Source organism: Pagrus pagrus (assembly GCF_965226575.1).
Source record: "Pagrus pagrus genome assembly, chromosome: 23".
In the NCBI taxonomy this organism is placed as follows: Eukaryota; Metazoa; Chordata; class Actinopteri; order Spariformes; family Sparidae; genus Pagrus; species Pagrus pagrus.
The window spans coordinates 17,557,077-17,583,947 of record NC_140205.1 but is presented as its reverse complement, the minus strand read 5'-3'; the positions used below and the strand labels follow the sequence as shown (position 1 = coordinate 17,583,947).

Sequence of the window (26,871 nt, the reverse complement as noted above, 5' to 3'; positions counted from 1 at the left end):
GGTCGATACACGGCCAAAGAGGGTGGGCCAAAGTCCTGATTAATTAGCATACCTATCCAGGCTGATAAAAGTGCCTGCAGCCTCACCTGATGCTGCACACAGCAACAAACTCACAGAGGAGGAGGAAGGGGGACTCCGGGTGAGGTGCATGGCACGAGAGTCAAACACGGTGGAGGTTAAGTCCAGATTTGAAAAAGCAAGTTCAGGCACTCACCTCACGGAGACGCACACAGGTCCGCTCACCATCCGCGGTCTGTGCGTAAAAGCGCACAGCCAAAAGAGAATTGTGCGCGCTCCCAGGAGACTGCTTCCCTCCTTCTCCTTCCAACGGCGGGCGGTGGTTTGAGACTCTCCCCCCCGGCCTGTTTGTGACTCTCACACCCGGTTCTGCTGAGTTGTGCCCGGTCCGACCCAGATCCCCGGGTCACCCATGAGGCTAGAGGCCGCAGCCAGGATGGATCTGTTCAGGAAGCTGTGGAAGGCGAGGAAGTTGATCGTTGTGGTGTTCATCCCGCTGTCCCTGCTTCCCCTACCGCTCATCCACCCCACCAGCGTGAGTACAAGCTAAATGGAATGCTTTTTCTTAATTATATGTAGAGAAACAGAAAATGAGTGCACATTACAAGTGTATGGTGGAATTAAAGGGAGATTACGAATAAAATTTGACAAAATAAAGTTGTTAAACTACTTGTCACTATAGGTGAAATGTATGGCTATGATTATAATTGTGTGAAAAAGCCAGTAGATCATCGAGTGCTACAGAAACACTTTTCTGAGTACCACAAGCTCTGTACTAGAATATTGTAGATGATAAATGTACCAGTGTGTACAAGAAAGGCTTACAAACCACATAAAAACTGCAACTGTGTATGGTATGACAGATATATCACCAAAAACTACAACATACTTTAAAGTAACATACATGTTGCTGATAATCATGTTGTTTTTTTATTCAAAATTAATTATTAAGTGATTCATTTTTCAATAAATATATCAATAAACCATTTAAATACCTTGAAAACATCAGACACAGCAGTAAACAAAACTTCCAGATGATCTGTTGAAGGTCCCCCTGGTTGCTGCTTACAGCTGTAGTACCCTGATGGGATTTGTGTGTATGTGTGTGTGTGTCTGTAAATGTGTGTGTGTGTGTGAGAGAGAGCGAGAATCAATCAAAAGGCACACTGTCTTCTGTTGATGAATGCTTGTCCTGAGCTGTCCCGCTCATCAGCTGAGCTGTGTGTGTGCAGAGGAGATGTCGCGACATGTTGATGAGATGGAGATCAGTGAGAGAAGAGGGAGCAGCTTGACGCACATTCAGGCTCATGCTCAGTTTAATTGTTTGCTTCGAGAGCTGTTGTAGAGGAGGAGAAATCTGCCTCATTGTGCCTCGTAGCTGCTCATGTTCAGAGAGTTTCTCAGGCATGTGATATTGCATCAGAAACGACCGGATTATCTCAATGTGCATAAGTCCTCGCAAGAATTCACCTGTTTGAATAAAACACGGATACTGGGTGATAATGTGCAGAAATGTCAGATGTGTAGGGCTGCAACTGACGATTATTGTCATTATTGTTTAATCTATTGATTATTTTCCCAATTAATCGATTGTTTAGTCTAAAAAAATGCGAAAAAAAGATCAGAAAATGATGTCTTCAAACTGCTTTTTTTGTCCTACCAACGGTCCAAAACGCAAAGAAGCATACAATCCTCACATTTAAGAAGCTGAAACCAGCAAATGTTTGAGAGGTTTGCTTGAAAAATGACAGAAACGACTGATCGATTAAGAAACTAATCATTGCTGCAATGCAAAATTGTTTGATGCCAAAAATGTGCTGTCTCGTTCATTATCAGATTTCCTCTTGTAGCAAGTTGCTTCCAAACTAAACTAAATCTTTCTGTCTCCAGATTAAATGTCGCAGTTAGGTAAGGGTGTCTGTCGTGCGAGTTGTACGAGGATTTTGGAATTAAGACTGGATCACAGTGAGGCTCAGACGTGTTATTTGTCTGGTTAAATGGCAGGTGTGGGCTGAAATTCCCTCACTTGTCAACTTGCCTCATGCCAGATGAAATGATTTACTGTGAAAAGCACCCAGTCAAACATTTGACTGGGATTGCAGCAGGTTATCTGGCTCCAGTAACTGACGGAGATGGTGATGAGCTGAAAACCCAAATTCAAGCAATGAAATGTTCTTTCAGAATGTATATTTCTTAAGTCCATGGTCTAAATAGTATATTTTAGCACCAGTTTAATTCGAATCATTTTATTTTGAAAAAAGCAGTCTCTTAAATAAGGTTTTAAAGATTGCAGGGTTTTCTTTTTTAAGAGAAACTGATGCTTAGAAATTTAATCAATTTGATGATAATTCATGGTTATCATTAAATTGTGATATTTATCATTTTTAATATCGTGATATTTTGAAATCTCCTCATAAATGTTAGGACTGGGCAATAAAACAAAATATCACAATATTGTGGACCAAATACTTCAATATTGATACTGCCACAATATTGTAGGGATGACTGTTGGTACTTTCACAAAATATGAACACATTGAGACATTTCATCAATAATCATCAGGTAGGTGGGTAAAGAAAGGTATGAGAACAAGTACAAACAGTCTGGGAAGTTCAGAAAAGGACTTCACTTCACTATAACGCTCCCTTTAAAACCAGGAAAAGACAACACTTATTCCATATTGTGATATATCCAAAATCTGACATGATATACAGTTTAGTCACATGTCTCGATGGCGATATAATATCAATATATTGCCTGGTCCGAGGCTGAATTAAACTGCGTGAACACTCACCACTGTAAACAATATAAAAGCATGCAGATATTCATCAAATCGTGTATTTCATTTTGAACTTAATATCATGTTGATACTGCTTTTGATCAGCACTTAAAGTTGCACGTGACATACAAGACATTATTGAAGCGTTTGAATGAACTTGAACATGTGACAGCTGTGTTTGTTTGTAGCTGATGTTCTAGTCAACAATAGTGCGGTCACATGTTCCTGAACACACCATTAATATTATCATGCCGACACTTGCTAAATAAGGTATAGGTGTGTCGATGTGTTATAAACAAGCTCTTGCGTGTCGCAGTTACTTGTGTTTCTTATAACTTCATTAATATTCGGAGGAGCCGTTTTGTGCTCACAAGTTGTCCGTCGGCCAATCACGTTGTGGCCCAGGAGCCTTGCTGTTATGTCAGGACCGGTGGATGTTTGGCACGAGTAGGTGGCGCAGGATGAGGCCAAGAAAGAACAAAAGAACAAAAACTTCACTACAAAGAAAAAGAAAGAAACAATCCAAGCAATTAAGTTACATAATCAACCCACCACCACGCTGGATTTTGGCCCCCACGTGGCTTCCTTACGACACCAGGGACCCCAGACTGTTTCAAGAATGTGGCAGGGGTTCGGAGCAAAGAGTGTGTGTATGCTTGTGTGTGTTTGGAGTGGTACTGTGTCCAGCTGCAGCGGGACAGAACATCTGTTGGATGCAGTCAGGCCGGGTCAGACAGACCAAACAGAAATTCAAAGCCAATGGCAGATATGCAGAGTGCAGATCAGAGTAATGCTCGTGCCATTTTGGATGCGTGTGCCCTTCGACATGGGTATGAAGAAATGTTTCCTATCATGTTTCATACATTACATTTTTAGCTGTTCTGGTGGCGTGGCTCAAGGGCTGGAAATAGCTTTGGTCCACACTGGAATATCTCAGCAACTATTGGATGTAGTGACAAACTTTGTACAAATATCATGGTCCCCAGAGGATGAATACTCATGACTTTGTTGATCCCCTGACTTTCCATTTGAGGTTGATATTTGTGGTTACAAGTAAAATGGTTCCACCATCATTGATTAGATTGCCGTGAAATTTGTCACAAACATTCATGTTCCCCTGAGGATGAATTGTAATAATTTTAATGATCACTTAACTTTTATCTACTTTTATTATACCAAGTGCACCTTTCAACACCATGGACGCCATGAATGCAGGATTTTAGTTGCCAGACACTTTATGAAGGATGGATTAAACCTCCTGGAGCTCTTTACAAAATACTATATCAGAATGACAGCTAACTGTTAGCGTACTGACAGGTTCTGTCAAAAAGAGCACAACCTATGACGCTTGCCTATGACTTTTAAGCTAGCAACAGCCTAGTCAATGGTACATAGATTGACACATAGAGACAAATCAGTGTAAAATTCAGACATGCGGTGAAAAACAAATTGGGTGTGTGTGCATGTGTGTGTCTGTGAGCACACACAGTGTTATATGTCAGTTTAAAAGCTTGTTTAACCTCTGCTGATTGGTGCAGTGAATACAGGTTTCAGCTGTGACCTAATCTGCCTTCCTTAAACCATTGTGTTTATTCTAAATGCCGATAAAGGGGAGTTGATGAGACAATCAATGGGCCTCTCTTACATGTTAAGACAGATGTAGAACTGTCAGGGTTTCAGGAAAACGTCCCTCTCATCTGACTGGTGAATGAGGTCATGGTGTTAAATCAGACCGTAATGAAGAAGCAAAAATCCAGAGAGGAACACTGAAGAACATTGTATTCTGTGAGATACAGCTTGTCCACTTGTTTGGCTCTGTGCTCTGCTCTGTGTGTATGTTTGTGAAGCCCCTCCCTCAGTCAAACAGACACACAGACCAGCAGCTTTTAATACACATATCTGACAATAATATATATTCCCTGGCCAATCAGAATTCTTTATAGCCATGGTACAACATGGATGATCCGGTTTCTCATTCTTCGGTGTATAGAGCTACGTAGTCAGGCATAATGTTTATTAAAATCACGATTTTCCACCGATTGCCCTGGACTGAGTAGTCACGGAGATCTTTATGCATTCCTGCAGCATTCTGTATAGTGAATGTATTTTACTTTCTCCTCTTTAGAGATACAAAATAATATGTATGTTCAGAGTCAGTATGAGATTGAAAGTCATCTGAGTTCATTCATGTAGCGCAGCCTGCTGAGACATACACACACAATCACGCACAAACATCTCACCTCAGGCACTCCAGCATCACATTCTTCTACAGCCTGCGAAAATCAAGTGAACTTTCGCCTAGATAAAAAAAAAAAAAATCCCAGAATTTTCATGCTTCCATGCCAAGCTGTTAACTCTCTGTCATCCATATTTTCCTGAAAATACCAGTAAATCTGCGGGTAGGGTTAAAAAAACCAAAAAAATACTGGAAGCTCAGCTCATTTCAATTCTTAAAAGAAGCTGCAAACTCCGAAAGAAGTTTATTTACATTTGATATAAATTAGACTATGTCACCACACTGTATGATGACTGGTCACTGGTTATTACACGACCTCAAAATCAGGTCTGACCTCAGAGCAAACACAGGCTTTCTTCCACTAGAATTACCAGCGTGTATTGACGTCTGCTCCGCGACACGTCTCAGTCTGGTTATCACCGATGTTGCATCAGCCACTTAAGTGATTCCTGCCTCTCTGCTTACTCAGCACTTTGGCTTTAGCTTGCAAAACTAGAACAAATAGAAAGACGCACAGTTGAACGTTCGAAGATCTGATTGAAGCTGCAGTCCTTGTGTGACTACTATCATCAGATGAACTGTGACCAAGAGTCAATGATGAGTGACTGAACTGCTGAATCAGACCATCTCTGGTGTGTTTATTTAGTCATCTATGTTTGTCTTTTTTTATCTGTCCATTTGTTTCGGTTCCCTTATGCCACCTCTCTTTTCCTGTTTTCATTATTGTCAGTGTGAATGATGGATCAACGGTCAGACACTTCATCTTGTTATCAGACTCCGTGATTACCTCATGTTTCCTGACTGTTTAGACGGACATGCTGATTAAAACAACTCTTAACCAAACGGAGAAAGATACTGGCAGTCTAGCTGGTAATGCTAACTATTTTTTGTCTTTACTATAATGTATATTAACCACATGCTCCCTCATTGTAAAGTTTGTATGTGTTCTGAAAGGATTTACTGGAATTTTCTGTAAATTGTTGTAATATTGTCTTTGGCATGGCCCTCTTTGATTATGAACCCAAACACCTTGTTCTGTTCTCAGCCTAATCCAACAGCTGCGGCCAATGCCTGGAAATGCCTCTTTGCTCTGGCCAAGTTAAATCCACAGTAAAGCATCTAAAAGGAGTAGGGTTTGTTAGAGTGACAACCTGTGCCACCAAAGCCAAATCGATGCCAAGCCACAGCAGATAAAAACAATTTTCACGTGTCTTCTGTTTACTCTGGCGGTCTGTTCAGTAAAATTTCCCTGCTCACTCTGGGTGAAATTCCAACCTGATCTTTGTTTCCATCACCTTCTGGTCAGGGTCTGCATGGTTTGACACTGTCACTTTACAGGACTTCTGAATATTATAGATGTTTTTGACAGCTACCTATTGTCTCTGACTGAAAGCCTGTTCTCACTCGCATTGTGTCAAATACAGCAGCCTGGTCAGAGGCCCAACACTTCTAAGTTTGACGATGTAGCTGCCCCTCTAGTGTCACTTTTTGGATGGGCCATACACTGGAGACCGGGGTTCAGAGTCAAGAGTGTTTTCTTTTAAGTAATATGACGTAAATGAGTTAATGTACCTAAATGATGTAACTTACATCACTTGAGTACTGTGACTGAGCGCAGTTATTTTAACCCAAAGTATGCTGTTTTCCTAAACCTAACCAAGTAGTTTGGTGCCTGAAAATAACTGTTCTTTTGTGCATAACTAATTTATGAAACTGCAACTGTTTCACAACTTTATAACAGTCCAAAAGTCATAATATGTCATAACTGTCAGCAAGCTTTAGTAACTAGATGTTGCATGTGTATTTTAACTAACTTGCTGTATTTGACAAGTTGGCAGTGAGATGTTGGTCCTCATTAGGCACAGAGGAATTTAGCATATTCAGATGTGTATGTCGAGCATACAGTGACTTTTGAACACCAGATTGTTTTGTTCTTTAGTGAAGTGAGTATTATTTATTCGATTATTTATATTATATTTGATCATTTATAGATACAGAGCTATCTCAGCAACGATTGGATGAATTCTGTAAAGTTACTTCAGCTGGCCTCGTGGCTAACTTCCAGATAAGGGCTAAAGTCCAGATGACGGTAGCATTTAGCTCACGTCACTTGTTTAGTTAAATACCTGTGCCTTGTTGTTCGCTAACAGTGTCTAACGTTGAGAAAAGTTTAGAGTCTGCTCACACAAACTAATGATCAGCTTCCAGCACAACTCAGTAGTTCAACAGAGCCAGAGTTTGCCTGTGGCCCAGGGCCCACCATTAAGTTTCAGTTTGGGCCCTCCAAGGAAAAAAGTTTGGAAATGTGTATGTGATTATTCACTGTGTGTGTGCTGACGTCTACAGTGCCTGACATGTCCATGGCAGGTGGAGGTACTAATGTGTATTCCCTGAAAGGAAAAGCATCATTAGGTTTAATTTATGCACCTTCTCAGTCACACCACTGCCCATGAAAAGGTACATGGAAATGTTACAACTCACAATTGGATTTAATTTAAACAGTACTAAGCTGAGATGAGGATGGCTGTGAGGTCTGAGCAGGTCTGGACGTGCTTCATCCTGGTGGCCTGCGGCTTACTCTCCCCCCTCTGGTGTTATTAATTTGAGATTAACTGACCTGTTACTGGCAAGATGTTATACTTACGTTCCTCTTACGTAAAAGTGCTACAAACTCACACAGCGTGAGGCAGAAGCAGGAACTGCATATGTTTAATACTCATGTGGGGGGCAGACACGTCATGCTTTAAATTTTTTGGCTTTTAATGTGAAAGGTATATTGATGAAGGTCTCCGTAATTTTAATTTAAGGACTTAGCGAATGTCACAAGATTCCTCTTTAGTTTTTAAGGTTAGAGAGCTTGTCACTAAGCCAGCTGGTGTTGCGACAGAGCTGTATGAGTGGCTGGTATGTCGATATTATATAACCATAACCAGATTAATGCAACATCAGTGCGCGAATGTGTGTGTGTGTGTGTGTGTGTGTGTGAGAGGGGAGACTGTGTGTGTGCAGCCCAGTTGGATTCTGAGTACAACCCAAACTCCCCAGGATATACATGTCACACTAATCTGACAGAAACGTATAATAATTGGGTATAATAATAATGATGATAATAATAAAGTCGTATTTGAAAGAGTCTCCTTGACTCAAGGCAGGAGATGGTTAACTTAGTTTTGTGTCAAGAGGGTAAACAGCTGTCCTGGCTCTGTCCAAACATCTGCTTAACCCCTCTGTAAAACCACAACATGTCGCGTTTCCACTGAAATGAGATGCAACGTGTCGCAACTTTCAAGGTGCTGGTAGGCTTATTTTTAACCTTTGGACAGAGGCGATTTCCCCGCTGCTCCCACAAATAATGATAAGCTCAGCAAAAAAAAAAGTATTGTTGTAAATGTCTGTTTTGGTCGGTATGGTTAGTGTGAAAAAGAGTATGAACCTGTGTTTTCCCGCTCACAGGAGGCATGCTGTGCGTACGTGTTGATGGTGACAGCAGTCTACTGGGTGTCTGAGGCTGTTCCCCTGGGTGCCGCTGCTCTGGTACCCGCGTTCCTCTATCCACTCTTTGGAGTGCTGAAGTCCAGCGAGGTGAGTCTCTATGTGTTGTTAGCCGTCTGTCAAGAGTTTGATTTCTGAAATTATCTCTAAAACTCCCCTGAAGTTGGTGAGGTCAGTGGGCAATGAATCAATCTTGAATAAATTAATCTTAAATAAAGACAAAATTAAGAGGTAAAGGGAAGAAGGCTATGTAGTTTTAGTGCACCTATAAAAATCTGGTTAAACTACAGTAAGTGTGACATAGCCTTTACTATACCTTATATTTATTCTTTATCTTATCATTTTTGGCCCCAAATAAGTGTCATATTGTTGTCCATACCCGTTAGTGGAGCAAGCAATCTGGAACTGGAAATTTTCCCAAAAATTTCAGCTGTGTTATTGTTTTGTTTTATTTATTTTGTATTCATTTTTTGGCCATCTTGGAGACAGAAGAGCTATAAAAGCTGACAATAACATTGACATTTTATTAGTATTTACACATCTAGCAGACACAGAGCAACGTTAGCATAATGTTACATTCTTCAACAAATTTAAATGACTAATATCTGACTCATAAGCCAGCCAGTGTTTGAATTTCTTTCCCAGCTAATGTTGGTTGCAAACTAATAGACTGGGCTGTTAGCTTACAGACTGGGCTATTAGCTGGCACTGTGCTGTTAGCTGGCACTGGGCTGTTAGCTTACAGACTGGGCTGTTAGCTGGCACTGGGCCGTTAGCTTACAGAGTGGGCCGTTAGCTGGCACTGGGCCGTTAGCTTACAGAGTGGGCCGTTAGCTGGCACTGGGCCGTAAGCTTTACTTTTTTAGCTTTTTTGCTTAAAAGAAATGCTTTCTGCTTTTAGAAACAGTGAACTAAAATGAGCTAAAAAGCTCCAAAAATTGGGATAATGTGATAATTTTCAGAGGGTCTTGTCACTGTCAAATGTCGTACGTCTACATCTTCGACAGCCAGGTAACAACGTTATATCACCCATCACCCCTGCGCTTATAGATGAAATAGGCTGGCGCTGATAACATTATCCCTTCACAGTGACTTCTTCTTTGAAACCCGTGTGGAACATGAAGACTTTTAATTTTACCTGCAATAATTGCAACAGTTGCTCAAGTATTTAGCTTAAGATGGCAAGTTGCCACCGTATTGTGTAGTTGGAATTGACCTAAATCTAGTTAAGCCTATGCTGACATTTCTCTGTTTACTTGATGTACTTAGAAAACTGTTTCACTGATATTTCTGTTTCTACATGTTGCTCATTTGATTACTGAAGTTACCCAGTCCCGATACTATTCATCAAAACTGGTCTCCACAGATTTTTTCTGTAAGGGATGTGAAACTTGTCCTATAGTCCTATATTTAAAAATAAAATGTCTTGATATCACTTTCGAGTTAGTCTGCCAATGATATGAGAGGAACACAACTCTCCCTCTCTCAAACTCACATTACTAGCCAATCAGAAGAAGAATGGGGCAGGTCTTGGAAAAATTTGCTTCAACCGAGTCCTATGCTGCATAGATGCCCCAGCAGAGACGTCACGTAGGAGAGTAGGATGGAGAGTAAGTTCATGAAGCCTGGGGAAGATGCCCTCCTAATTGATAAAGGATTCAAAAATAAATGGCGCTGGGCGTGGATAGAAGAAATAGGGAAAGACGGTAAGCCTTTCGGTAGTTGGTGCAAGAAGTTAAGAGAATGTTAAGAGTATGTATCCACGTATCCGTCTATCCCCCCGCAGGAAGGAAACACTTTTGTTAAACCACGCAGGGCATCAGAACAATGCAAGGATCCAGTGGGACTAAGTTTGAATATCGGGATATCTGGTTGTGATGGCGTGTTACTGCACTGGTAGTAAGAGTCAGCTGATCAGATTACTGTATATATGGATGTACAGTAAGTCCAGATCAGAAAGAAAATGGGTGAAAGGCCTTTCTGTGCCCTGAACTCTCTGATCCACTTGCACATTTCTGTATGCTTTTAAGTATGCAAGAGGTTTCCTGGATGCACATAGGTTTCCATTAGGGTTTTATGATGCGGTGTCACTTATCGCATTACGTGTGAGGGTTAGCCAGAGGCGTCATCTGTAAAGGTTTTATCTGCCGTGACTCTATGGCGCGTGTAGAAACCCTCATTAACCCGGTGCTCATCATCATTATCCCGCCGATGTTCCTCAATGTTCTTTCGCACTGAGTACATTCAAACAACCAGCCACTCAAACACTTTACCAACCGTCATCACCACCGCCAGATCTGTCACTCACCCTGGTAAAACTCTGACTGGGGATGATAGCCGATGGCGTCACCTCTCTTTTATTCTAGTAACACAAATTTGCTCTCCATTAAACTTACCACCCTCTTCTTCACCATTCTTATCAGCATTACATAAAAAGTGAGCTGTATGCCTCATGTGACCAAATCGCATTGACAAACGGTGACAAAGCTGCCTGTTAACGCTGCTGTAAGCCTCTTGTGATGCCGTTCGGTAAATATGCCAGCAGAGCTTTATGCAATATTTTCAGTCTATTATTGTACTCCGGTCTCCCCTAAAACCCTGTCTCTCCTCAATGAGCCCACTAGTGAGTACTGGCAGAATGCCTGCATGGCACATTACCGCGTGCTGTGCATGCGATGACTGTACGTGTTGAATCAAACAGCATCAGAACATACGTAGCCCCATATTTAATCTGGTTATCTGGTTAAAAGTGATCCGTTCACAGTGTTTACATGCCCCAAAGCATCAGAACTTAACTATTGACGTGCACAAAGTGGTTCTGCCCGCTGTGAAGCAAGAGCATAAGGTGCAGTATTTACAGTAATACTAATTTAAAGCACATTATTTGTGTGTTGTGGAGCGAGCGTTATAAAGTCTGATGGCACCAGGAAGGAACGATTTCCTGTGCTGTTTCTTCAGGCAGCGGGGTTGAATGAGTCTGTTGCTGAAGCTGCTCTTAAGCTTGTCCAGAGTTTTGTGGAGGGGGTGAGAGGCATTGTCCATAATTGCCAGCAGTTTTGCCAGCATCCTGTCCTCCGCCACCTCCTCCAGGGTGACAAGCTCCGAGCCAACAACAGACTCTGCCTTCTTGATGAGCTTATTCAGTCTGTTGGCATCCTTCGCTTTGATGCCCGCACATATAGCAGAAGAAGAAGGATAACAAATTAGTTCTTTCAGTTTAATTGAGTAAATAAAGTTGGAAAAATTGTGGGTTCATCTTGTAAATGTTATTGTTCATACAATTTACAAAATGGACCCACATCGTGTCCTGGGAGCAATACTTTGGTGTCTGGCTTTGTCCTTTCATGTTTGTCCAAATACACAAGAAATCAGGAAAAAGAGAGTGAGAAGGCACCCTGTGTAAAAATGTCCACCAGGAGGAAGTGCAGCAGGTTTTGGGTGAGAGGTGAGGAGACGCGTGCTTATACAACACTGTAAGGCCGTGAACACTGCGGGTGGGAAGTGGAGCAGATTAAAAAGAACAAATGGCAAACTGTAAGCGCTGATCCAAACGGAGGAGGGGGAAGTAGGGAAGTGGGTGACGGAGGGAAAAGCAAAAGTTCCTCGACCCCGTCACTCCTTCTGGTCCCCTCGGGTTTTTTAATCTTGTGTCATCAACCATATTAAAAACATTGTCACATATTTTTATATTATATATTTTATTTTGAAATGCGCCCCTTTGTGTGTCTTTGTGTGTGTGTCCAGGTGGCATCAGAGTATTGTAAAGACACCACTCTGCTGCTGATGGGAGTCATCTGTCTGGCCGCCTCCATAGAGAAGTGGAACCTGCACAAACGCATCGCCCTGCGCATGGTGATGATCGCAGGGGCCAAGCCTGGAATGTGAGCAGCACACACACACACACACACACACGCTTTCAAACCCCCAGCAAAAAGGACCTGTTCATAAATACACTAAAGTGAGGTCTGTCAAAAATGTCTGTACTCCAACCTCTAAAGCTTATACTGGTACAATTCAGAAAATTAGACAAGCGGTCTGTGCCACCGTACCTAGTACAGGAGGCGTGTTATCCATGTGTCCACCGAAAACCAACTCTAACACCATGACACAATTTGACCAAATCAATGACAAAAACCTGCAAGAGATAATACAACATTTGAAATCTTCCTCATGCTGCCTTGATATTTTACCAGCAGGGTTCTTCAAAAAAGTTTCAGACTGCATGACTCCAGATCTGCTACAGATTGTCAACATGTCTCTACTTTCAGGCGTCTTCCCCCAAGCCATGAAAACTGCAGTTATTAAACCACTCCTGAAGAAGAACAATCTAGACACATCAGTAATGAATAATTACAGGCCCATATCGAACCTCCCAATTTTAAGTAAAATCATTGAAAAAGCTGTTTTTCAACAGCTGAACAATTACTTAATAGTAAATGGCTGTTTTGATGTCTTCCAATCAGGATTTCGACCACATCATAGCACTGAGACTGCTCTAGTCAAGGTCCTCAATGACATTCATTTAAACACAGACAATGGCAAAATTTCAGTCTTAGTATTACTGGATCTCAGTGCTGCGTTTGACACAGTCGACCACAACATACTACTGGACCGACTGGAAAACTGGGTGGGACTCTCTGGTACAGCACTAAACTGGTTTAAATCCTATCTAAATGATAGAGACTACTTTGTGTCTATTGGTAATTACACATCTGAAAGGATGAAAATGACAAGCGGAGTACCCCAGGGCTCCATTCTGGGGCCTCTACTATTCAACATTTACATGCTTCCTCTAGCTCAGATAATGGAAAACAACAAAATATGTTACCATAGTTATGCAGATGACACACAAATTTACATAACCATCTCACCAGGGGACTACAATCCCATACAAACGCTAAGTAGATGCATTGAACAAATCAATGATTGGATGTGTCAGAGTTTTCTTCAGTTAAACAAAGATAAGACTGAAATAATTGTTTTTGGAGCCAAGGAAGAACGACTCACAGTCTCTGCTCAGCTTCAATCTATAATGTTGAAAACTGCAAACCAAGCCAGAAACCTCGGTGTAATAATGGACTCAGACCTGAACTTCAGCAACCACATTAAGTCAATTACAAAGTCGGCCTACTATCATCTTTAAAATATATCCAGGATAAAAGGACTTATGTCTCAGCAGGATTTAGAAAAACTTATCCATGCATTTATCTTCAGCAGACTCGACTACTGTAACGGTGTCTTTACAGGACTCTCTAAAAAATCCATCAGACAGCTGCAGCTGATTCAGAACGCTGCTGCTCGAGTCCTAACAAGAACCAAAAAAGTAGATCACATCACTCCAGTTCTCAGATCTTTACACTGGCTTCCTGTCAGTCAAAGAATAGATTTCAAAATCCTGTTGTTGGTTTATAAAGCACTGAATGGTTTCGGGCCAAAATACATTTCTGATCTGCTACCACGTTATGAACCATCCAGACCTCTGAGGTCATCAGGCTCAGGTCTGCTTTCAGTCCCTAGAGTCAAAACTAGACATGGAGAAGCAGCGTTCAGTTACTATGCGCCACACATCTGGAACAAACTCCCAGAAAACTGCAGGTCTGCTCCGACTCTCACCTCTTTTAAATCAAGGCTGAAGACCTTTCTGTTTGCCACAGCCTTTCACTGAAGCAATTTTAAGTCTTTGAACTGCACTGTGACTTTTATTTTTTCTCTATTTTAGCCTACTTTCCTATTTCTTAACTTGTTTTAATGTTTTGTTTTAATGTCTATTTCTTAACTTGTTTTAATGTTTTGTTTAAATGTCTATTTCTCAACGTGTTTTAATGTTTTGTTTTAATGTATCTTAAATGTTTTACTGTAATTGTATGCGCCTGTAAAGCACTTTGAGTTGCCCTGTGTCTGAATTGTGCTATACAAATAAACTTGCCTTGCCTTGCCTTGCCTTACAATCACAGATAGAAATGTAAAAACACACACTCAGGATCAGACACAGCAGTCAATGTCCCTGTTTCTCATCCAGGTTGGTGCTGGGCTTCATGTGCTGCACGGTGTTTCTGTCCATGTGGCTCAGCAACACGTCCACCACAGCCATGGTGATGCCCATAGCCGAGGCCGTCCTGCAGCAGCTGATCTGCACCGGCCTGGCCGACAGCCACAACGACTCTGAAACTGCCGAGGCCACCGAGGATGAGGCTTGTATGTCTGGCTCCGTCTCCCCCGTGGTTTTATCGCAAGAAAATATTATATACATTCTTTCGACAACGATACAATATTTGCTGTACTAGTACTACTTACTATATCATGCAGTGAGTCAGTTACAGAGGAAACTGCCACTACTTTCTTCTTCTCACACACTTAAACCATGGCTTAACAACAAGAAGATTTCACAAAAGTATAACACTTGGAGAGGAGAAGATATTAGTATTGCAAGAGAAACAAGTTGGTAGACTGCTGAGTGAGATGTCCTGTTTATTGAACCGTCTTTTCTCCAAAATCCAAAATATTTCCACTGTTGATATAAAACAGAAGGAGGAGCAACTATCCTCTTGTTGTTTTCTTGATTGCTTGCCATTATATGCCTTGCACAGTTTGAATGTTTAGGAAGGGCGTACACAGACTAGGACAAAGTGACAGATGTGCCATGTGGATTTCAAAATAAAGGCATATCATGAAGACGATGATATTAAATCCATATATCCATCCAGATTGATGGATCATTTCACCTATATCTCCAGTAACTACACGGGGAAGTCACTGAACTATAAAAGCTTCTGTGCAAAAAACCTTTGACATCAGACAGATGTTGATAGCAATGCACAATCCACATTAGATTGTGCAGATAAATAACCAGGATGAGTTGAAGTAGTAGTTCAGCAAATCCAAATAGACTGTGTATCCAGCTCCAGCAGAACAATTTCACCGGTTAACAAACAGACTTGGGAAGTGTTGCCAACAATTCTCCTGTTACATGATGAATGTTGTTGTCTGCAGCTGTTTCAGACAAAGAAGAGAACCTGGACAAGAACCAGTTGGAGCTGCTCTATCGCAACAACAGGTGAGTGTGTGTTTGTGTGAGCATGCTGTGTGAACTGTGTTAGGTAAATATCAATGATTTTGGACATTTGTCCTCATGTTCTTCCAAATTGCCATCACAGTTGAATCCCAGCATGCATCACAGTCCTTGTCACCTGCTAGATTTTTTGGCCTGGTGAAAGTGTAGCGGGATGATCACAAGGCTGGCAGCATACTTGTAACATGGGCAAAGGTTTTAGAACCAACATACAAAGCTGCATTTGGCTTCTATCGCGTCAGTTTGCAGAGAGCTTCTGTCCGAAACCCAATCTGACAATAACTTTTGTAGCAGTCTACTGATGCTGATCTGTTGTGTCTCATGCATGTGATTGTCTGTATTATGAGTAACCCTAATTCTTCTCCCCCCAGCAACGACTGCACCAAACAAGAGCTCTCTACACTAAGTGAGGTGAGACCTGTTGAGGCTTTTTTTTCCAAGTAGACAGAAGTCAAATAATTAGCAGCAGAGCAACTAAAAATGTTCATACTGAAGAAGAGGTCTTTTCCTTTGTTCTCAGGTCCAGCCAGTGGAGCCCAATGGTTTGGGTTTAAGTCGAATCTCCCACCACACCAATGGACACCTGCCTCAGGTAAGGAGCACACTCATACTCGGAGTATTTGAGGTTAAAGAGGTGGATGTTTGATGGTTGCAGGAAACAACGGTGTGAAACTGGTTACCATCATTTAACGTCGGTATTCTCCTCACTCTATCTAAGGTTGCGATCGAAATCCCAAACGTGAAGCGGGTGAAGGCCAGGAGAGACTCTCAGTATCCCACCAAGAGGGATCACATGATCTGTAAATGCCTGTCGCTCAGCATCACCTACGCCGCCACAATCGGAGGTCTCATCACCATCACCGGCACGTCAACCAACCTCATCTTTGCTGAGCAGTTTAACACGTAGGTACACATGCAACCACGCAAAAGCTTGTGTAACAACTTCAAGATGGACTAAAAATCTGCTGACAGTAGGAATAAATATTAAAGCAGCTTTAAACTAAGCTTCAAAAGCAGACAGTTATTTTGGTTTGGTATTAGCTCAGGTCGCCTGTAGACACCATCTCAACTTTCAACACATTTACAGCCTGATTGATTTCTTGGCTGCTGTTCTGGTTGGACTGAAACGGTTCATGTTAACTCAGTGTCTGGGGGGCAGGCAGGATCTGAGATCAAACTAATCAGCCCCCACAGCCCTGACAGAGCCGATTTCCTCCAGCCGCAGCACTAAGCCCGGCAGAATGGCCTCCTTCATGTCGCAGCTTGTTGGACAAAGGTCAGGTTTTGATTCTGTGTGTGTGTGCAGTATAGTAGTAGGACCAGCAACCAATCCAAGATGTGATATAAATCCCAAAGAATTATACCATTGAGTTTGAATTTTTGAATTTTTGACTCAGATTTTTGTCAAATAGCCTGAGGTGTGTTCAGGTCAGTCAGCCCAAGTCGTTTGCCTGCAACAAGTCCATGCAAGTGCGGCCAGGCCAAGTGAACTTGACCCTTGTTTTTGAGTCTGAAATCAATGCATATTGCTCTGCCTCCTGTGTAAACGTTGGAATGTTGCTCTTGTAAATCATGTAAGTACAGCCTGGAGCAAAAAAGTTGTAAAAATTGGTATGAGAAGTGGTCTCCTCGGTGAAATCCCGTGTTTAATCCATTCTGCCAGTATAACTTGCTGCTTATGTGGACCTTGTCCCTCTTTATACTATGCCACCGGACTTCTTCAAGGCTTTCTTAGCAGCAAACCTCATAGCAATCCTCTAGCATTAATGCAAAAATGGGCTATGGACTATCACTTTCAGTGTACGCTAGTGTGAGACCAATTATACTAAGTAAAGGAAAACAGTGTTCACTCAGAGCAGAAGGCTGAGACAGTCATGGAGCTCGCATGCACTGCTGTGTCCTGCAGATGTAGTTCATCCCAGTGAAGTGGGGGAGTATGTTATGTCTTTTGTTCATTTTCCGCATTTTTGCTGCACACATTTCTTAATCCATAATCTCTGTTGATAAATACTTACAGTGTATACCATGGTAAACTGGTCAAAATGATAAAAGTTTTAAAACCAAAAATGCACGCAAAAAATATTTTAGAAGTATATTTTTGCAAAAATAATTGTATCAGATGTTGCTAATACACTACGGGTAAATATCTTCACTGTAAATAGAAATGTATTATTTTTCTTTTCCTCCCTTTTTCCATATAAATCACCTGAAGCGAGTGATTGTGCTGGATCACTGAGGATTATTGAAGGGATGCTGAAGCGTTGTCTCTGCAGCATGCGCTGTACACGATCATCATCTCTTGGTGTCACCTTTACCCTACTTAGTGTCCATACATCGGGGAGCTCAGTGAAGCACGTCTGAGCAAACACACTTTATGAGCTGCGCAGCCTCTTAAAGTGCACTGAAGAAGAATGGCCAGTGTTGCACTGCACACAGTCATTTTGAGCTGACTCCTGTGAGGTTTTTTTTTTTCTTCATGTGGCACAAAATAACAAGCCTGACTTTCATCTGTGCAAACACTTCTCGCTGTGCCTCACACTGACAGTGACTTTAATGGTGTGGGATGACAAGTCAGTGACCCGTGTGGCCCCTGCTGTCTATGAAGTGGAGCTTTCAAGGAAATCCAAAAACTACAGGTCACGGCAGTAGGATTAAATCGCTGACATGCAATAATTTAGATGACACTATTGCAGTACTTCTGCCACTGCTCCTCTTCTGCTTCATCCTTCAAAAGAGTAGTTTGGGTAAATATGTTTAATGTGAAAATTAGCGGTTGAAGTTTCTGTTGATGTTTTGGATGTTTTTTTGTTTTGTTTTGCAGATATCGATAAGGTTTTTAACTGTAAATGTTGCACAAGTTGTTAATATATGACGTTTTGTCCACCTGTCCAGTAGTTTAATAAGCAGGGTCATACCTCGGTTATCCCTGCTGGTCTTATCGTCACAGAGCGTGACTCTCACACTCGCCTCTTATCAGTGCGGAGATTCAGCTGAGCCGCAGCACAGATACGCAGATGTTAATTGCAACAGCTGTTAGTCAAAGCAAACACGAGAGAGCAGGGCAGGGTCAAGGTAGACAGCTGATGGGGGAAAAATGGTTATTTAAACTCTGATAAGGAGCCATTTTTATCAGTACAGGTGCTGTCAGTGGTCAATATAGATATACAGTGTGTTCTTTATCTGTGGTGGTCACAAGGTTCAGCCTTTAAAGAGACTATGTGTTGTATTCAAACATCAGTTCATCACACATTAACATATCAAATCAGTGATATCACCAGAGGTGATTGGTGGCCCTGTGCTACTGTTTATCTACATTAAGACCCAGATCCCATCAGCCCTCTTCCTTCCTGCTGTGACAGCCATTTCCAGCCAACATTGTTTGGAATGAGTGTTCATGGATAACAACCAACACACACGAAAAGAAATCCTAAAGTAACTCTCGATATCTATTTGTTATTCCAGTCGTTATCCAGATGCAAAGGTGATCAATTTCGGCACGTGGTTCATCTTCAGCTTCCCCATCGCCATCATCATGCTGGTCCTCACCTGGCTCTGGCTGCACTTCCTCTTCCTCGGCTGCAAGTAAGTGTGTGTGTGTTTGAGTGTGCATTTTCCAGATTGTGACCTACTGTGTGATTATGTTATGTGCGTGTATCCTACCTGCTGGACATCTTATTATCGACTCATGATAATCCCTCTGTCTGTACGTCGTTGAGCCGTGACGCCTTTTGGTGTCCTGTGGCTGCAGGTTTGGAAAAATCAGTGCGTCAAGTCACCGTGTGGTTGATGTCTTGCTTTTTGTTGTGGGTGTGTTCAGCTTCAGGGAAACGTGCTCGTTAAGTAAGAAACGCAAAACCAGGAGGGAGATGATGTCAGAGAGGAGGATTCATGAGGAGTACACAAAACTGGGACCCATCAGGTGTGTACACATGTTTCTGTGTGTGTGTGTGTGTGTGTCTGATGTCCCTGGAATTTTTTGTTTTATTCATGCGAATTTGGTGATTTTCAGTCCAACCACAGTGAAAACAACAAAGGAAGACCATTTTGAAGTGGTCTTAGTTACAGAAAGTCATGGAAAAATTATTGATTTTTACATCAGGGTCATTGTGTTGCCAACTTTATATTCCATTCATAGATATTTCAAAAACTTGTCTCAGTTTTTTTATAATAAAAGAAAGATGCATCCAATTATTCAACCTGCGTGGAGGATTTTAAGACTTTTTAAGTTCCAATAAAAAACTTAGGATTTGTGGCAGTCACCTGTGTGTAGTGTATGTGTGTGTATCTTACTCACACACCCAAACGTGACACATTGTCACTCATGTAATTGTTGCTCACATGCGTTTGTGGTTTCTGCGTGTGTGTGTCCCAGCTACCCGGAGGTGGTTACTGGCGTTTTCTTCATCCTGATGACTCTGCTGTGGTTCACCAGAGAGCCTGGTTTCGTACCCGGCTGGACATCACTTTTTGAGAAGTGAGTACCCATAATGTTGCGACACAACACCGCAACAAGCACTGGTGATCAGACAGGTGTGAGTGAGTGGCTTTAGGTAGGTAGAGCAGTTTGTCAGTCAGAAATACACAAACACACACTGTCACACACACAGAGAGCACGTAGACACGTGCACAAAGAATGAGAACTATTAGAACAGCTTATGTTGAACTTGAAGGTTTTCTCTCTTCTTCTGCATCTTTCATATCTGTGTTATATGTTACATGTGGGTGTTTTCCTTTTCAGGAAAGGCTACAGGACCGATGCAACAGTGTCAGTCCTTCTGGGCTTCCTGCTCTTCCTCATACCTGCCAGGCGACCCTTCTCTTCCTCATCCTCCTCCAGCTATAGAAAAACAGGTCAGGACCATGAACTCGTACCACTAGCTGTGCTGTATTCAGTTTATCTCCTCGGGGCCCCAGTCGTGTGGGGTTTAACATACCGCACAACATAAAGAAGGTCACTGAAATTGTTCAGCACTCAAAATCAACCTCGGTTACCCTTTATGTATTAACTGTGAGGGGGCAAACATCACATTGTGGTTGTTATAGTCTGCCTTGTTCATCTAGTAATCAGAGAAGTTTGAATCAAACGTTAGAAACACAAAAGTAAGTTTGGGTTAGTTAGAAAAAAAAGGCCAAAAAAACAACCCAAACACAATATTAGCTGTATATTTTTGACTTTATTCAAAATCATAGAGAGAGATTTAACTCTCTGTCCACTTCAATTCAAAATGTCATTCACAACCATTGTGATATTCATTCTGATCCCAAAATCTGTGAAGTTACACAGTCACTTGCCCTGCTGCAATCAGCTGTTGTTTCAACAGGCTCTGTTCTGTGTAACGAGCCTGTGTAGGTCAGTGAAACCTGCTTAAACTTAACAACAGTTTTGACAACAAAAGTTCAGCCACTGGTGTTTTGCACGTTGATGCCACAGTTAGTAAAACACTGGAAAAGTCTGTTTTTTATTGTATTTTGCTGTGCTGCTCCACAAATTTCAGTTCCAACACTCATGAGTCCACAAACTAAACACCATAATCTATAAGATGCAGTTCAGGCATGCAAAGAACTGCAAGCCATTCGTCTTTCTACCATTTGTGATGTTTAAGACGCAGGGAGCTAAACACAGCAACTGGAAGCATTTTGTTCAGCAATTTGACTTTTTTGCACAACTCTGGTGACTCTTTGCTGGGTCCTCAATTCTCAAAGTCCTTTATTTATAATGTTCTAAGATTACATAAGGAAAACAGTGGTTCAACTTCTATTATTAATGTTGTTTAATTGTTAGCTTTTACAAAGTTTTTTTTACTGGTTTTAAGTCAATTTGCAGCAGGTCACCTGAAATGCTAACTATGTAATAAACAAAGGAATAATATCTGAAACTGGGTTTAGAGGTCCTATATTGTACAACGTGACATTTCCATGTCTTTTCGATAATAAAGCAGGTCTATGTGCTCTATAAATACAGTAAAAGTATTAAACCACCCATAAAGAAATGCACACGTCTCATATCTGAAACTTCGCTCTCAAACGAGCCTCCAGGAATTCTGCAAGGTTGTGATGTCACAACTGTACAGTCACCGCCCTCAGCACAGTGACAAAAAAAATAGTGTGTAAAAACAGTGGGCGGTGCCTGCTCAGGCGTGTGAGAGCTGACCAATCAGAGCAGACTGGGCTTTTTTAGGAGGGGTCCTTAAAGGGACAGGCACTAAAACTGAGCTTTCAGAGAGAGAGAGAGGGTGAATAGAGGTGCTGCAACAATGTACAGTATGAGAATTATATTGTGTTGTTTGAACAATAAAGCATGTAATTATTTCTTTGTAGAAAACCTAAATAAAATTATGAACCTGAAAATGAGCCTAATATGGACCCTTTAATTGAGCTCTCCCTTTAAGGAAATTGCTATTTTCTCTATGATTAGTGTCAAATTACACAGTGGTAGTTGTATTCTGGAAACTTTGTAAGAAGTTTTTTAGAAATTACCCATAAAATAAAGCATTAATTAAAATGTCTTTTACTGTATATACACACTACAGTGCTCATCTCTAAATCTCACTAATTACCAACAAAATAAACTATACAAAACTAAAAACCATCAGATGACGATGACCCGCTGGCCCCCATGATCACCTGGAAGGACTTCCAGAGACTGATGCCGTGGGAGATCGTCATCCTGGTGGGAGGAGGCTACGCACTGGCAGCTGGTTGTAAGGTACGAGGCCTCAGATTATCTGCTGAAGGTCAGGAGAGCTTCTAGAAGCAAAGTTCAGATGATCTGATTTTTAATTGTCCAAATTAAACATACAGCTAATCTGTTACTGTCTGTCTACACAACCCTGATGTAAACGACTTGAGGTCAAAGCTGCAGAAGTTCAAGCAGACATGATTGTAGCTTGAGGGTGAGAGACTGACTGACTGCTAACATGTGGTTTTTCTTTATGCGTGTGTGTGTGTGCATGCAGGTGTCAGGCCTGTCAGTGTGGATCGGCAGACAGCTGGAGCCCATGAGTGGTCTTCCTCCCTGGGCCGTCACCCTGCTGGCCTGCCTGCTGGTGTCGGCAGTCACAGAGTTCGCCTCCAACCCGGCAACCCTCACCGTCTTCCTGCCCATCCTGTCAGCGCTGGTACGACACACACTCCCTCACACACTTAGAGCTAGAAGACACCAAAGAGGAGGAAAGAGAACTAACATGAAATTCAACATCAAATCCAACATTAAAGGCCTCCCTTTAATGTTGGATGCATTCTTCACATGGTTTGTCAATGCTCAAAAAAATATGTGGACAAATATATGGACGATTGTGACTTTAAGGAATAGTTTGACATTTTAATAAATATCTCTTGTCTTGCTGAGAGTTAGATGAGAACACATACTCATGTTTGGCAAGCTTTGAACCAGATTTAACTTGTTATTCAGTGCGCCTTAGAGATGGATTTTGCTACTTTTGGACAGAGCCAGGCTAGCTGTTTCTGGCCACTGCTAAGCTGGCTGCAAGTTCATATTGAGGAGACAGACATCAACCTTCTCATCTAACACTGCATTCCCCTCAGATGGTCCCATTTCCCGAGTTCGGGAATCTCTATCTTCCTTGCTGCATTTGAGAAGTTGCTCTTTCAACCCACACATTTCCCAACAAGTGTCTGTTTTCACATTACAGTATCACTCTGGCTTCCCCCATGTGGATTGTTGGTTTCTTCTCTCAGATTATTCACAGAGAAAGCTAATGACGTGCATGTGAGAGCATTAATACCCCACATTCAGTGTCAGTGTAAGTGCTCTGAAAAAGAAAAGTGTTTAACTCATTTAACAGTCCCTCTTATTCTTCTTCCTTCTCCTCATCCTCCCTTTTCCCTTACTGTCTCCTGTCATTTCACCCCAACTTTTTTGCCTTAATTTGCCATCCCTCTCACTGTCTCTCCTTTCCCTTCCTTCCCTTCATCCCTTTTGTTCTTCTGCTTCTACTTCCCTCCATCCAGTCAGAGACGCTGCAGATCAACCCCCTCCACACTTTGATCCCGTCCACCATGTGCGTGTCATTCGGGGTCATGCTTCCAGTGGGGAACCCCCCCAACGCCATTGTCTTCAGTTACGGCCACGTGCAGATCAGCGACATGGTACGACACACACACATACACACACACACACACACACACACGCAGACAAAATCACATGCTCTTTCTGCACCTGCAGCATCAAAAGGCTCAAGAGTACAATGTGTCAAAGTTGTGTTATGTAATCAGAGGGATGGAGAATTTTCTTTCTCAACTCTTGGCGAACCAAACCACAAAATTCTGATACTTTAAAATAAATAAATTCCGTACACGTATTACCCTTTGTGTTTTCTTTTCCTCTTCTCCAGGTGAAAGCAGGCTTCGGAGTGAACCTGATTGGTGTGGCGGTGGTGATGTTGGCCATCACCACGTGGGGGGTTCCTCTCTTCAACCTGACTGAGTTCCCAGCCTGGGCAGTGGCCAGGAACGTCACCGGGATCTTATAACCACCGCTGAGTGGATGAGAGGGGATGAATCAGTGAAAGACAGAAAGAGACGGGGCAGTGTTTCTGTGAGGAAAGACAACAAGAAAATGACACGTGTTAAGAGGACAGCCTCGAGTGAATCCGTCTCTGAGACTGATTGAACTTGACCTGAGGAAGGAGGATGGATGGAAGGATGAGAAGAAGAGGAGAGCGAAAAGCTATTACCTGTTGCTTACATGTAATAATTAGAATTATATATTTTTTGGCCTTAAGAGGGTGTTACAAGGAATATAGACTGCCTTTATCAAAGCGGCCCCTGTGTGGAGCTCTGACCTCCAGCAGAAACTTTTTTTTTTAACCTCCGTTGATTAAGTTTGACGGAGATCCTGTTTTCACCGAATCACTGAAGAAATTACTAATAAGCTACACGTATATTTTTGATCAAGAACTGATATTTTAGTTTTTTGATTGATATTAGAATCAATGATAAGTTTTAAGAGGCCGCCTGAAAAGTCTTATCAGAGCCACATCATGCCTTGTCATGTGAATTATTTCACATTTCGATAATAATCAACTACATGGCCACTGTATAAGCTCCTTTTTACTCAGAAAGATCATGTGATCATGGTTACAGAGCACTGCAACATGGTGGGCTGGTGACAAGTTTGCTTAGAGGATTTGAAATGTAGTTTTGATGCACACTGTCCAGTATAAAAGAAAGAGCTGACTGATTTATTGAAGCATATGTGCATGTAAGGGGCTTCTACTGTGGCTGTTAATGTACTGTATACACAGAGCTACGTACCCAGTGTCTGTTTTTAAGAGCATATATGATCTGTTTCTAAAGATATAAAAGCATTTTTACTAAGAATTAAGTAACAAATTGAAAAGTGTATACACTATCCATAAATGTTCTTCGCTGCTATCTGCATTGCTTTACAAATCTAGGCCTCTTAATGTCTGCCTGATGTCTTTACCAAAGTTGCTCAAGCTGATTTTGTGCCCCATCGTACTTTGATCATTTAAATCGCCTTGCAGGACCACGAGTGCCTTCACCATAGTGTTGCCTGCCTAACCCTGACAGTGTGACTTGCTGTGATCTCAGAGCAGTGCAGAAGCTTGGTTCATGACAATTCTTCAGTGCATTAGTGTAAGGCTTTTTACTGTCCTATTTCTCAGATATCCTCTGGTGCTTGATACCATTACACTACTTAAGAATGTAAACTGTACTGTATTTAAGGTATAGGAAGTCAGAGTATTATGTATTTTATGCTGACCTGGTTTCTCTGCCTTCCTCTCCTTGTAGCATTTCCCGACTGTATCTGCAGTATGAAAGGCTTGTAGATTTAAGAGATTAGGCACTCCTGCCATTTTTCTTTGTATGAGAAACAAGGCCCTTAACTGAACTCCCCTTAAAGGTGCATGTGTAAGAATTGGCCTCCTCTCAAATTCATATAGATGGGGGCCATCTTATAACCAGAGTGACCGCAAACTGCTGCTATCTGTAGATGCTGTTAGCTAGTTACCTCAGTTCGTCTTGCAGCTAGCGGTCTGGACTGGGAGCTGGAAGTGGTATTATGAAAAAGGACAGGTTGGGGCTAGCTGGTTAGCATGCTATATTTAGTAGATATCTCTGCTACACAATACATAGATGTTTTTATATAATGTCAAAACTTCTATTTCTTTACATTCTGTTGACAGTTTTAGTTTAGATAAGTTTGGTGGAATGTTTTTAACAACATTTCTTACATATTGCACCTTTAAAGGTGCAATTTTGGCTAGTTTGCCCTCAAAATACAAGCCTGTTTTGCTCTAGTGTTTACAAATAAAATATAAACATGATATGTAGTACATGTAAAAGTAATCATTTGACTATTCCTGAGCTCTGTCTCTTTGTTTGTTTATAGGCCTGTAAAAGGTTGGATAGTGCACCTTTAATCACTTTATGTCTTCAATCTGTTGAAAACCTCAGAATCCAATTCTGCAGTCATAAAATCTAAGAAAAACTTTACCAGCTGAGGTTAAGAGTTATGCCAATTTAATGACCTTTAATCATGAAACAGAAATTCTTAACTTAAACCTTTTCATGCATCCATAGCTACAGTAATTATCACAAAGAAATATATTTTTATGAAATTTGTGACATCACCATGTCAAGCAACAGGATGACCATATTTGGTCCGTATTTGTTGTCACCTTGGAGGTGACACTTTTCTCCTGGCATGTGAACGCAGAAATATTTGGGAGTCCCTCCGAGTTGAGTCTTTGTTGAACGCAGCATCCAAAGCCTTTGAGATCGAGAGACAGTGAGGTAGCACAGGGTTGTATGGTACAGTAGTTCGTTCAATCAGCTGTCAAATTACATTAACTGTTGTCTGGTGGTGGAGAGGTTTATGTAACATTCACTGTACTGTGCAAAAATATAAGATGTGCTTTATATTTTTACACAAATTTTAAATGTAATTTGTGACTTTTTTTTTATATCATTGCACCTTAAGTTTAGGTCTTAGTGTAGGCAGAATCAAAAGCCTACGCTTTTTTTTTTGTAATTTATTCAGTTCTGCCGAAGGTCTCCTACATCATACATTGATGGTGTTTCAGCAGTGACCTTTGACCCAAGGGCCACACACTTTGTAAATACATACAGATTTGTAATATAATGTGCCTTTACCTTTTTCCAAATGAGTGTAATATTCCTAAATTATGTGTTATACTTTGATGTTGCATTTATATCCAACGCAGACAAAAAATAGAATTAGGATGATAGGACATTATACTTGTACAACAATAAAACAACTAAAACCAA

General features: G+C 41.5%; 2 protein-coding genes across 3 annotated transcripts in view; one reads left to right on the top strand and one right to left on the bottom strand.

Annotated features, from left to right (window-relative positions):
* The window catches only part of LOC311252917 (uncharacterized protein), a 45,287-nt gene extending 44,982 nt beyond the window's left edge, over positions 1–305 (bottom strand). The window contains exon 1 of one of the 2 annotated variants that reach the window (XM_084346563.1): positions 215–305. The gene's annotated coding sequence lies outside the window, so the exon portion shown is untranslated. The remainder of the gene's footprint in view (positions 1–214) is intronic. The other variant, XM_084346562.1, reaches the window with a different exon arrangement.
* A 125-nt stretch (positions 306–430) lies between these two features.
* Positions 431–26,871, top strand: slc13a4 (solute carrier family 13 member 4; the record flags this gene model as incomplete). Its single annotated transcript, XM_084346561.1, has 16 exons — positions 431–553; positions 8,487–8,615; positions 12,270–12,406; positions 14,545–14,720; positions 15,516–15,579; positions 15,966–16,005; positions 16,115–16,186; positions 16,313–16,497; positions 19,057–19,176; positions 19,412–19,513; positions 19,967–20,068; positions 20,333–20,445; positions 22,188–22,300; positions 22,551–22,712; positions 23,566–23,703; positions 23,949–26,871. The coding sequence occupies 16 exons, from the start codon at positions 431–433 to the stop codon at positions 24,084–24,086; spliced, it is 1,914 nt and encodes a 637-aa protein (XP_084202687.1). The 3' UTR covers positions 24,087–26,871.